General features: G+C 42.3%; 1 protein-coding gene across 6 annotated transcripts in view; it reads left to right on the top strand.

Annotated features, from left to right (window-relative positions):
* Positions 1 to 13,451, top strand: part of LOC126202989 (DNA ligase 4) — a 291,615-nt gene that overhangs the window by 178,198 nt on the left and 99,966 nt on the right. For all 6 annotated transcript variants that reach the window (XM_049937187.1, XM_049937186.1, XM_049937183.1 and 3 more), the window contains exon 7: positions 11,005 to 11,162. In XM_049937187.1, the coding sequence (XP_049793144.1) occupies positions 11,005 to 11,162 (158 nt within the window). The remainder of the gene's footprint in view (positions 1 to 11,004; positions 11,163 to 13,451) is intronic.

Raw genomic sequence — 13,451 nt, 5'->3', positions numbered from 1 at the left:
TGAAATCTGAGGGTAATGTACATGTCTGGAGTAAATAAAATTCCCTCATAATTATTGTTATTGAGATACTTGGGAGAGCCTGTCATGACAAAATATTTCCACATGCTGTGCAAAAATTTGAGATCTGTGAAGCACTCTCAGACATAAAGAAGAATGAAATAATTCCAGTACCAAGGAAGGCAGATTCTTATGAACAAGAATATTCTCAAAATATCTATTTAATAAGTAATGGTTGCAAAATACTGACCCAAATTATTTATGCTATAGTGGAGAAACTGGTAGAAGCTGACATCAATGAAGATCAGTTTGGTTTCTGGAGAAATGTAGAAACATGTGAACCAATACTGACCCTACAACTTAGAACATGGCTCGAAAGCTTTATAACATTAAAGATATGTTTTGATCATGTAGACTAGAATACACTCTTTGAAATTCTTAAGGAAGCTGGAAAAAAATAGTGGGAGCAAAAGATTATGTTGTGACTCGCCGATCATTTAAAGTGCCGCCGCGCAATTATGCACGTCCTCTACGTGCGGCGCTGTCTGCCTGCCAGCCATGCAGCAGCGGCGCCACCTAAGCGGCCAGCCGAGCAGCGGCCGCTAGACTGAGACTCAGTGCTTATCTGAACGCTAACGTGTTCACATGTCAACTTACTCTGTGACATATATGTGTTGTGTCGTTTCTAAATATACTTGTTAAACTAGAAGTTCTAACAATTGGCGACGAGGTAGTGGATTTTTCCTTTTCACCGTTGACTCACATGGTTCCATGGCTACTGTCGAGGAACTCTTGCAAAATCTCCTTGAACAGCAAACGCTTCTAACGGCGGCGATTCGCGATTTCGTCGCGGCGTCAAATGCGGGCCGTTTCTCGTTGTTGGCTGTACCGCCTTTTCCTCCTTACGACGAGACGGCAGAAGACTGGTCGGATTATGAAAAACGTCTTCGACAGCACTTCTTGGCATTTTATGTCTCGGACGAACAAGCATGTAAGTCTCTGTTCCTTTCCTGGATTTCGCCTCAAATGTATCGGTTGTTGTCGCAATTGGCCCCTTTGAAGGATCCTGCGTCTTTGTCCTTTGCTGAAATGTGTTCCCTTCTGTCGGTCTATTTTCAAAAGCAAACGCATGTGGTAGCCTCTCGTGTTGCCTTTTATCGTTGTCACAAACAACCCAATCAATCCTATCGCGCTTGGGCTGCTGAACTTCACGGCCTCAGTCGAAAGTGTCACTTTGTTACTGATGTTCACAAAGAATCCTATGCCGATTCCATGGTACGGGATGCTATTATCCGGTCTGCGCCCGACAAAGAAGTTCGGCAACGTGCCCTTCAGTTGGCGAATCCGACTTTAGATGAAGTTCTCTCCATTGCGCAGTCTTTTGAAATTTCTCGCGCCGCTGGGGCACAAATAGAAGCGTGGGGTGACGTCGGGGAAATACAACCTCTGTGCGCTGTTGACGACGCGCGCGGCGCGTCCCCGCCGGCTGACGTGGCCGCAGTGTGCTCCCACGCGCAGCCTCGGCCAAGCCGTAAACAAACCCCTAAGAAACTGCAGCAAAATCCCCGGCAACTTCCTTCATGTCCAAGGTGTTTTACGAAACATTCACGCGAGGATTGTCCACAATGTTGGGCTGTGTGTCACAACTGCAAAAAGAAAGGTCATGTGTCTTCCGTTTGCAAGTCCGACCGCATACATGATGTTCAGGAACATGACGCTGATTCTGATTCTGTGTTGTCTGTCAATTGCACTTCTTCCCTTTCAGGGAAGTTATTCCTCACTGTCCAAATCCTTGGTCGAGATGTTCGCATGCAAGTGGATACCGGTTCTGCCGCCACTATAATTAATTCTCAGACGTATCTTCAGCTGGGTTCTCCACTCCTGTCCCCTGTCACTCGGCAATTACGGACGTACAATAAACAGAAGATTTCTCTCTTGGGACAGTTTAATGCGGAGGTATCTTACAAATCCGTCGTTCGCACTGTTCCCATATTTGTGGTCGACCAGGGCAACGCAGAAAATCTTTTTGGTTTCGATGCCTTCCGCGTTTTTGGGTTCTCCATAGATGACTCTGTCAATATTGTCTCTGACGCTATTCCCTATGCTCAACTGGATTCTTTGTCGACGACCTTTTCGTCCATTTTTTCTCCTGGGTTAGGCCGTGCACACGACTTTGAAGCTCATATCACGCTCAAACCCACTGCTCGGCCTAAGTTTTTTCGGGCTCGGCCCATGCCTGTGGCCCTTCGTGATCGGGTCAAACAGGAGTTGGATCGTCTCACTACTTCAGGGGTCTTGCTTCCTGTCACTTCCAGTGAGTGGTCCTCTCCTGTCGTTGTAGTTGCCAAGCCCAATGGTTCTATTCGTCTCTGTGGCGATTTCAAAGCCACGGTAAATGCTCAATGCCTCATCGACACTTACCCTATGCCCCGTCCTGAAGAACTGTTCACTAAACTCGCTGGAGGGCAGTATTTTTCTAAAATTGACCTGTCAGAAGCTTATCATCAACTTCCTCTCGACGCTGCTTCCCGGCAGTTTCTGGTTCTTAACACGCCTTTCGGCCTCTATCAATACCAACGCTTGCCATTCGGGGTTGCTAGCGCCCCTGCTCTCTTTCAGCGATTCTTGGAACAATTATTGCTCCCTGTTCCTGGGTGTATCAATTACATGGACGACATTGTTGTCACGGGCTCCACCACTGAAGAACATCTTCACAATCTCCACACACTTTTTAATGTCTTACAGACTGCAGGTCTTAAGTGTAATCTTCAGAAATCACAATTTTTTCAGGCATCTATCACGTACTTGGGGTTTCAACTCTCTCGGGATGGTATTCGTCCGCTTCAACAAACTGTCGCTGCAATCGATGCCCTTCCTCGCCCTACGTCTGTTAAGGAACTGCAGGCCTTCTTGGGGAAAATCGCCTACTATCACAAGTTTTTACCGTCTGCAGCGTCGGTGGCTCAGCCGTTGCATCGCCTGTTGCATAAAAACGTGCCTTTTCACTGGTCAGCGTCATGTGTCGCAGCTTTCCAGAAATTGAAGACTATGCTGATACAGGCCCCGTGCCTAGCTACTTATCGACCTGGCCAACATCTTGTCCTTGCTACAGACGCCTCTCAATACGGGGTTGGGGCAGTCCTTGCGCACCATTTTTCTGACGGTTCGGAACAACCCATTGCTTATGCCTCCAAAACGCTCCCGGATGCCCAACAAAAGTATTCTCAGATTGAGAAAGAAGCTTTGGCCATCATTTATGCTCTTCATAAGTTTGGTGTTTTTCTCTGTGGCACGAAATTTCATCTTGTTACGGATCACAAACCACTTGTTTCCTTGTTTCACCCATCAACGTCACTTCCCGACAAGGCTGCACACCGCCTCCAGCGTTGGGCTCTTTACTTGTCCCGTTTCAACTATGGCCAACGGCTAAACATGCGAATGCTGATGCTTTGTCTCGCCTCCCCATGGGCCCTGATCAGGCATTCGATAGGGACGAACTTTTGTGTTTCCACCTGGATGTTGCCGAGCAGCGGGTTGTGGACGGGTTCCCCATCACTGGGGACAGGCTGGCGGCTGCTACGGGTTCTGACCCTACCCTCTCCCGGGTTTTACGCTGTATTCAGACGGGTTGGCCTGATCGCCCGTCCGCTAAGACTTCTGATCCGTTGCGGAACTACTACCCTTTGCGCTACCGCCTCACGGCTAGGGATGGTGTTATCCTCCTCTCCACTGACAATGTTTCGCCGCGTGTTGTGGTCCCCGCGTCTTTGCGTGCTTCGGTCTTGCGCCTCCTTCACCAGGGGCACTGGGGTGTGTCGCGCACCAAATCTCTGGCGTGCCGTCATGTGTACTGGCCTGGCATCGACTCTGAAATCGTACACATGGTCGCTGCCTGCGGCCCTTGTGCGTCACAGGCCGCTGCCCCGAAGTCATCTTTGTCACCGTGGCCTTCGCCTGAGAAGCCCTGGGAGCGCATTCATGCTGATTTTGCGGGACCCTTTTTAGGTACTTATTGGCTCCTCGTAATTGACGCCTACTCTAACTTTCCTTTCATTGTCCGTTGCGCGTCACCTACCACCGCGGCAACCACCAGTGCTCTCGCCCGCATTTTTTCTTTGGAAGGCCTCCCCTCTACTCTTGTTACTGATAATGGTCCGCAATTTGCCTCTTCTGACTTTGCGGATTTTTGTGCTCGTCACGGTGTTACGCATGTCACGGCCCCGCCGTTCCATCCACAATCCAACGGTGAGGCTGAACGACTGGTCCGCACGTTTAAGGCTCAAATGCGGAAACTTCTGACTTCTTCTGCTGCTGATGAGGCGCTTCTCCAGTTCCTGGCGTCTTACCGTTTCACCCCCATGGGCGATCACAGCCCGGCTGAGCTCTTACATGGCCGACAGCCCCGCACTCTACTTCATCTTCTGCGGCCTCCCACCTCCTGGCCGCGGGTGCCATCCCTTGGCCGGTTCACCGCCGACGACCTCGTCTGGGTATGGGGATATGGCAGGCGGCCAAAATGGAGCCCGGGCCGCATCTTAAGACACCGTGGCAGACGCCTGTATGAAATCCAGACGGACACAGGTGTTGCAGTGCGTCATTCGGACCAGCTTCGGCCTCGGGTGCCAGCAACACCTGTTCCGAATGCTGCCACACCACCCTTGACTCTCCCTGATGCTCGGGATCTTGGCACATCTCCATACTCACAACGCCGCCCTCTACCCGTCATCGCGATGCCAGCACCAGAACGGATGCCACCAGACGACGTGCCCATGCGGGAACCGGAGGACCAACCAGTGTCAGAGTACATCTACTCGCCTCCTCCTCCAACAGACGCTGACGCATCGCCCATGTCTCCTGTCATATCAACTGGACTTGCCGCAACGGGCAGATTGGTGCGTGGGGCCCCATCAGATTCGACCCCTACGTCTCCTGTCATCTCGACCCGTTATCATCGGGGACACTTCCGTCCGTACGGGAAGCCTCCTCCTCGAGACTTTACGTCGAGTCACACAACGCCTATGGACGTCAGCCATCTCCAGGACACATCCATCAAGACCAGTGCAACAATTTCAAAGGGGGGAAAAGTGTTGTGACTCGCCGATCATTTAAAGTGCCGCCGCGCAATTACGCACGTCCTCTACGTGCGGCGCTGTCTGCCTGCCAGCCATGCAGCAGCGGCGCCACCTAAGCGGCCAGCCGAGCAGCAGCCGCTAGACTGAGACTCAGTGCTTATCTGAACGCTAACGTGTTCACATGTCAACTTACTCTGTGACATATATGTGTTGTGTCGTTTCTAAATATACTTGTTAAACTAGAAGTTCTAACAGATTATCTGCAACTTGTACAAAAACAAGACTACTTTTATGAGTTGAAAGATGTGAAAGGGAAGCAGTAGTCAAGAAGATAATGAGACAGTGTTGTAGTCTGTATATTAAGCATGCTGTGAAAGAAATTAGGGAGAAATTTGCAAAAGAAATTGAAGTTCAGGGAAAGAAAATAGAGGTTTTAATGTTTGCTTGTGACATTGTAACCCTGTCAGGGACAGCAAAGGACTTGGAAGAGTAGTTGAGGGGAATGGATAGTGTCTTGAAAGAAGATTATAAGATGAAGACCAACAAAAGTAAAATAAGGACAATGGAATGTTACCAAATTAAATAAGGCAGTGCCTGAGGGACTTAGATTAAAAAATAAGTGATTAATACTTGTTCCATGAGCCACAAATACGACATTTTGTAATGATGTGGAACATGTCAGTTTGACGTAAGTTTTCTTTACACAATATAATCTTTCTTTCTTTCGTTCTTTTCTTTCTTTCTTTCTTATTCAGTAGAGGGGGTTGTCATTCAGAAATTATTTTTATTTGTTTTTAACACTGGTTTGCTATCTGTCTTTCTCTTAATACTCAAACAATGGAAAATCCAGGCTCGAATGTAAAAATATTAGAGGAGGGAAGTTGCTAGTCACCATATATCGGAGATGCTGAGTTGCGATAGGCACAACAAAAAGATTTACACAATTTTAGCTTTCAGCCATTAAGGCCTTTGTCAGCAATAGAGACACATACACACATGCACACACAAACACAGACTCAGACTGAGACTGCAGACGTGTGTGTGTGTGTGTGTGTGTGTGTGTGTGTGTGTGTGTCTATTGCTGACAAAGGCTTTAATGGCCGAAAGCTATAATTGTGTGAATCTTTCTGTTGTGCATATTGTGACTCAGCATCTCCCCTATATGGTGAGTAACAACTTTCCTTCTCTAATATTGTGACTCTTAATGCTGTGATGTACTTGAGGACAATATTATGGAAATGGAAGAGAATGTAGATGAAGATGAAATGGGAGATACGATACTGCGTGAAGAGTTTGACAGAGCACTGAAAGACCTAAGTCAAAACAAGGCCCCAGGAGTAGTCAACACTCCATTAGAGCTACTGACAGCCTTGGAAGAGCCAGTCCTGACATAACTCTACCATCTGGTGAGCAAGATGTATGAGACAGGCGAAATACCCTCAGACTTCAAGAAGAATATAATAATTCCAATCCCAAAGAAAGCAGGTGTTGACAGATGTGAAAATTACCGAACAATCAGTTTAATAAGCCACAGCTGCAAAATACTAACGCGAATTCTTTACAGACGAATGGAAAAACTGGTAGAGGCCGACCTCAGTGGAGATCAGTTTGGATTCCGTAGAAATATTGGAACACGTCACGAAGAAATAAAAACTTTGAGGTTTGCCGATGACATTGTAATTCTGTCAGAGGCAGCAAAGGACTTGGAAGAGCAGTTGAACAGAATGGATTGTGTCTTGAAAGGAGGATGTAAGATGAACATCAACAAAAGCAAAACAAGGATAATGGAATGTAGTCGAATTAAGTCGGGTGATGCTGAGGGAATTAGATTAGGAAATGAGACACTTAAAGTAGTAAAAGAGTTTTACTATTTGGGGAGGAAAATAACTGATGATGGTCGAAGTAGAGAGGATATAAAATGTAGACTGGCAATGGCAAGGAAAGCGTTTCTGAAGAAGAGAAATTTGTTAACATCGAGTCTAGATTTAAGTGTCAGGAAGTCGTTTCTGAAAGTATTTGTGTGGAGTGTAGCCATGTATGCAAGTGAAACATGGACAATAAATAGTTTGGACAAGAAGAGAATAGAAGCTTTCGAAATGTGGTGCTACAGAAGAATGCTGAAGATTAGATGCGTAGATCACATAACTAATGAGGAAGTATTGAATACGATAGGGGAGAAGAGAAGTTTGTGGCACAACTGGACCAGAAGAAGGGATCGGTTGGTAGGACATGTTTTGAGGCATCAAGGGATTACCAATTTAGTATTGGAGGGCAGCATGGAGGGTAAAAATCGTAGAGGGAGACCAAGAGATGAATACACTAAGCAGATTCAAAAGGATGTGGGTTGCAGTAGGTACTGGGAGATGAAGAAGCTTGCACAGGATAGAGTAGCGTGGAGACCTGCATCAAACCAGTCTCAGGACTGAAGACCACAACAACAACAAATGCTGTTTGGTAAATGACCAAAGATTTTTGCGGCAACATAATTCACCTCTTTCTGTGCCAAAGTCAGAATAGTGAAAGTCATCCTTTCATCTAGTGGTATAGCTTTGCACTTTTGCTATTATTTTTGTGCTGGGATGGGTTATTAATAACAAAATTCATAAGTGAATATGAGTATTCTGAAGATACTGTGAATGTCCTTAAATATATGTCTGCAAGGAGATCTTGGGTGGGCTCCAGCTATTATTCTTATTACACAATTTTTTACAATGATACTTTTTTCTTAATGATGAGTTGCCCAGAAATATGATGCAATATGAAATCAGTGAATGAAAATAGGCACAATAGGCTAATTTACTGATATTAGCGTAAGTAAGTGAACCTAAATGTTTCATCGGATCATCCACGTGTTTCTACCACTTTAATTTACCATCTGTGCGCATACCTAGAAATTTTGAATATTCTGCCTTAACAACAGACTTCTGTTCAAATTCTATATTTATCATTGATGTTATGCCATTTACAGTACAGAACTGCATATGCTGTGTTTTCTCAAAATTTAGTGAGAATCCCTGTACTGAGAACCACCTAACAATTTTCTGAAAGACATTATTTACAATTTTCTCAGCTAATTATTGTTTATTGTGTGTGACTACTGTACCTGTATCATCAGCAAAAAGAACTCTCTCTGCATCTCCATGAATATAGAGCAGAAAGTCATTAATTTATATTCTATTTGGACAACAAAACAACTGATGATAGCCAAAGTAGAGAGGATATCAAATGCAAATTGGCAGTAGTAAGAGCATCATCTGTCAAAAAGAGTAACCTGTTAACATATCAATTTGAGTGTTAGGAAGCTGTATGGAAGATAATTGTCAAAGATAAAAATTTGAGACAAGAAAAGAATAGAAGTTTTAGGAATGTAGTGCTACAGAAGAATGCTGAAGGTTAGGTGAGTAGATTGGGTAACTAATGAGGAGATACAAAGTCAAATTAGAGGATAAAAGAAATTTATGGCACACTTTGACTAAAAGAAGGGACAGAGTGATAGGATACCCTGAGGCATCAGTGGGTCATCCGTTTGGTAATGGAGGAAAGTGTAGATGGTAAAAATTGTAGAGGAATATCAAGGCTTGAATACAGTTAGCAGTTTCAACACAACAACAAGGACATGGGTAGGGAATGGGACATTTATTGGATCATTATCAGTTAGAGTTAGGAACAACACAGATTCTCCAATTGACTACTCTCAGCTTATCCTAAACTACTTTGTTTTTGCTGTAATTTATTTTGTTATATATCGTCAACTGTTTATGTTGCATGCACACGTAAGTTGTGTAATGTTAATGATCTTTTGAGCACCTTGTACAATATTTTCTCTGAAGTTCGAATGGTGAATAATTGGATGACTGTTAAAGGTGTCAAATCAAATAACAAGACAGGCAACACTGCCTAAATTTAAATTGGAGCCATTGTACATCTATTTTTCAAATGATGCATATGATGATCAGCTTGCAGTTCATGAAGCACATTTCCTTTCATGAAATAATGCCAATAATGTATGTAGACTTCACAGAGTCTAACTTATTTACACAAGTGGCAACTAAATATCCGTTCCTCACGCCCACCTTTCGTAAATAGAGATATACGAACTGAAGATGGCTGAACTCAATTGTAGCCAACACTGATTATGAAAGTGTGAGATTAAGTGAAGATTAATGACTGTTACTGGTAGGTGACTGACATCTAAGGTGGCTGTACAGAGACTTGACACCACTGACTGACTCTTTTGTGATGTCAGTTGACTCACTGTGCACTGTCCTCAGTACCTGTTTAATGACTTGCATTGAAACATTTTTACAAAATCACAAAATACAGGTCAGTTATATTTTTAATAAGAATATAAAAGACAGCAGTTGTAGACAATATTTGTACACATGTAATGTTGACGTTTTTAACTATTGGTTGTATATTTTTAAGTAGGTTTAATACTGGGTTTTATTTTTATTATATCCTTTCTTCCAGAAGCACTAGTCTTTCAAGGTTTGCAGGGCAGCTTCTGTGAAGTTTGGATGGTAGGAGATGAGGTACTAGCAGAATTGAAGATGTGAGGATGGGTTGTGAGTCATGCTTGGGTAGCTTATTTGGTACAATACTTGCCCGTGAAAGGCAAAGTTCCCGATTTCAAGTCTTGGTCCGGCATTCAATTTTAATTTGCCAGGAGGTTTCAGTTTTGATATTTTATGTAAACTAAATTTCTTTTTATTGTATTATGTTTTATTTGTCCTGTTATCTAGAAAAAGCAGCTTATTCATAAGACTTTTGACAAATCAGTTAATAAGTATAGAGATGAAAGTGACCTCTATGCATAGTTATTTAAAATGATAAATAATACAGTTCGTCTATTTTTTAAATTACAAAGAATATGCTTCATACATTTATGTGTTTACATAATACACATCATAAAATAATCTTCAGTGAAATAAAAGCAATGGTGCTATAAATATTATGTAAATATGGATTTTATAAGGATATAAAAGAAAAAAATAGTATGTGTTAGGTAAAATAAATTTACTCACCAAGCGATGGCAGGAGAACACATGCACAAAAAGGTTTAACTTTTACAAACTTTCAGAGCCAGTGGCTTCTTCTCCTGGCTGAAGAGTTGAAGAGGAATGAAGAGGGGTGAAGGAAAAGGACTGGAGAGGTTTAGGGAGAGGGGTTCAGTTCACCAAAAAGTCACCCAGATGGTTTTTTTTCCCATGTGTATTGCTGCATGTAAAAATTATCCCCTGTCTCTTGCTATTTTCAGTATGACACCTGAAGATGGGCATATAAGAGCCCAAAACCGGTCATGTCCTAAATGAAAGAACCTTACAACTGCAGTTGTATTTTCAACTTCTGTTATCCCAAGAAAGTCTATTAATAAAGTTTTAAGAAACAAGTCTTAAATGATAGGATAAGATTTGAATAATTACTGTATGCCCAGAGGCATTCAAACAGTCATTCTTCCTGCACTCCATGTGTGATTGGGATGCGAAAAAACCCTAATGACTGGTACAATGGGACATTCTCTCTGCTATGCACCTCTCAGTGGTTTGCAGAATATAGATGTAGCTGAAGATGTAAATATTTACAGTCATTCTTCCTACCGACTGCTCATGGATAGAATGGAAAACACGCAATGTTTCTGGTATTCTGTGTTTCATAAACCACTCATCATTTGGTGGCTTTTGGAGGATGTGGGTAAAATCCTACCTATATCTAACACATAACTATCCAAGCAAAACTTAACAAATGTAGTGTAATGGTACATGATGTCTCTTTATTAAAAACAGGTATATTTTGTTCTTTATTTTCTTTATCTCAGAGCACAGTATTTTAATTCCTTTATCAGTTCACAAAACCATTGGGCATTAGTGATGTGATTTGCTATATTAACGTAACATACAATTTTTTACTGAGTTCCTGCTTGTTGGAAATTTTCCAGAAATGGCTTTGACTATACAGACATTTATGGCAGCAATGCAATGACAGGAGTTCTCACACCACTGTTGTCGAAACAGTTGCAACCTGGTGTTAAAAGTTTCATTATTGATGGAGAGATGATGGTCTGGGACAAGAACATTGTCGCATTTCGATCCAAAGGTATGTGGCATTGTTTTTTGTTCAAAATTGTAATTACCTGTTCATGAGCTATATAAAAAGGAAATAGACTTTATGATGGATGACTTACATATCCAGCTATGTTTACAAAAGTTTCTATTACTCTTAGTTTATTTTACTTGCATAGTCATACAAGCTAGGACCATGTCCGTTCCTTTATTTGTATCTGATGCATTGGTTTCCTGCTATACAGAAAATCTGCTGATGCACCAAAAGGTGAATATCATTATTGGTATTAAATAACTTTGCAGCCAAGAAAGCTTTTATCTTGAAACAAAATTTCCACATATAGGCTAGTGACAATAATGTCTTTTGATAGTTAGAAAGTTTGTATTTAATTTGAAATTAGACTCAGAACATAAAGAACAGGTACTAAATGCACCACACACCAAATTATGATCTATTACAACACTTCTTTGTCCTCATTATCATCATTTTCATTAAGACCTTCTGTGGCTTGAGGTTTTGAAATTCAGATAAACTGACAATACATGTTTGATTATGAAATATTACTACTATGTATGTGCTGTAGACACTAAATAATGCTGTCAACCTGAGATAACAACTGAGCACTGCAAAGCAACAAAATTGTGCTTCTTGCTTTGGGCCCATGTGCAAATGAATATCTGAGGAAGTGGTGAGACATATTTTCATGAATGTCTGTGTGAGGATACACATATAGATAAAGGTGGTTCACCATAAGGTCAACAGATGTCAGTAGCATGGTTGCATGCTACAGATTGAAAATTTATGATAGTGTGCTTTAGGTTCTTCAGGTTCTCACATACTAAGCAGCTCCTTGTCATACATGGAATACTTCTTCCAGGCCATAGTGGAAAAAAAAGGGAAAAAGCTTTATCTTGCTACTGTCACACTGCAGCACGAGCCACAGAATCTGATGCATCCACAAATAATGCAAGTTGATCGTATAAACCAGGAAATGTGAAAAGTGCGGTATTTGCAAGATCCTCATTGCATTTTGGAACAGCAGTTGCTTCTTCTGCCTAGTCAAACATGTCTGGTCATTTTTGGTTGTTCCTTTTAGGAAATAATTCAACAAAACATGGTTTTCAGCAGCATGTTCCAAATGCCATTGATAAAAATCAATGATCCCTAAGAATACTCTAAGTTCACAAACTGGTTTGGGTCATCCGTAGTTTGTTGTTGCTACAACCCTTTCTGGTTTTGGCTTCGTTCCTGCGGGTGTAATTAAGTGTTCTAAGAATGTTAGCCATTGTACACCAAATACTGATTTTCCAACATTTATTACAACAAGATACATATTTAACTGGTTAAAGAGTAAATTTATATGCTCAACTTGTTGCTTTAGAGATTCACATAAATATAGTGTTTTTACAATTTCATTTATAAACCTCTGAAATCTGCTAGGTGCATTGCAAAGACTGAAGGATGTACAATTGAATTCATAAAGACCAATTGGTGTAATAATAGATGATTCTGGTTTATCTTCTTTGGCGGATGGAATTTGTTAATAGGATTTGAATAGGTTAATTTCTGAGAATATCTTTTTATTCATAAAATTTACATGACCAACTTTTAGAACTGGACACCAGCCTAGGAGAGTCATGCCATTCAGATGCTACAATCTCCACAAACTCGCCACTGGCCATTTGGCCTCATAACAAGGTGTAGTGGACCAGCCTACTGTACTTGTGATGGATGTATAATACCATTCTTTAACAGGCAGTGAAATGCTTTTTTAGCAGTTTGCAATTTATGTGCATCCAGTCTACAAGCCTTGCTGTATACTGCTGGATCACTAGACATATCTAAAAACAAAGATGATTTGAAAGCGCTGGCAGGTCGATAGACACACAAACAAACACAAACACACACACAAAAAAACACACACAAAATTCAAGCTTTCGCAACAAACTGTTGCCTCATCAGGAAAGCGGGAAGGAGAGGGAAAGACGAAAGGATGTGGGTTTTGAGGGAGAGGGTAAGGAGTCATTCCAATCCCGGGAGCGGAAAGACTTACCTTAGAGGGAAAAAGGGACGGGTATACACTCGCGCGCGCGCGCACACACACACACACACACACACACACACACACACACACACATACAGACACAAGCAGACATATTTAAAGACAAAGAGTTTGGGCAGAGATGTCAGTCGAGGCGGAAGTGCAGAGGCAAAGATGTTGTTGAATGACAGGTGAGGTATGAGTGGCGGCAACTTGAAATTAGCGGACATTGAGGCCTGGTGGATAACGGGAAGAGAGGATATATTGAAGAGCAAGTTCCC

Source organism: Schistocerca nitens, chromosome 9 (genome assembly GCF_023898315.1).
Source record: "Schistocerca nitens isolate TAMUIC-IGC-003100 chromosome 9, iqSchNite1.1, whole genome shotgun sequence".
NCBI lineage: Eukaryota > Metazoa > Arthropoda > Insecta > Orthoptera > Acrididae > Schistocerca > Schistocerca nitens.
The sequence above is the reverse complement of the archived record's forward strand: the minus strand, read 5'-3'. Positions and strand labels throughout refer to the sequence as shown.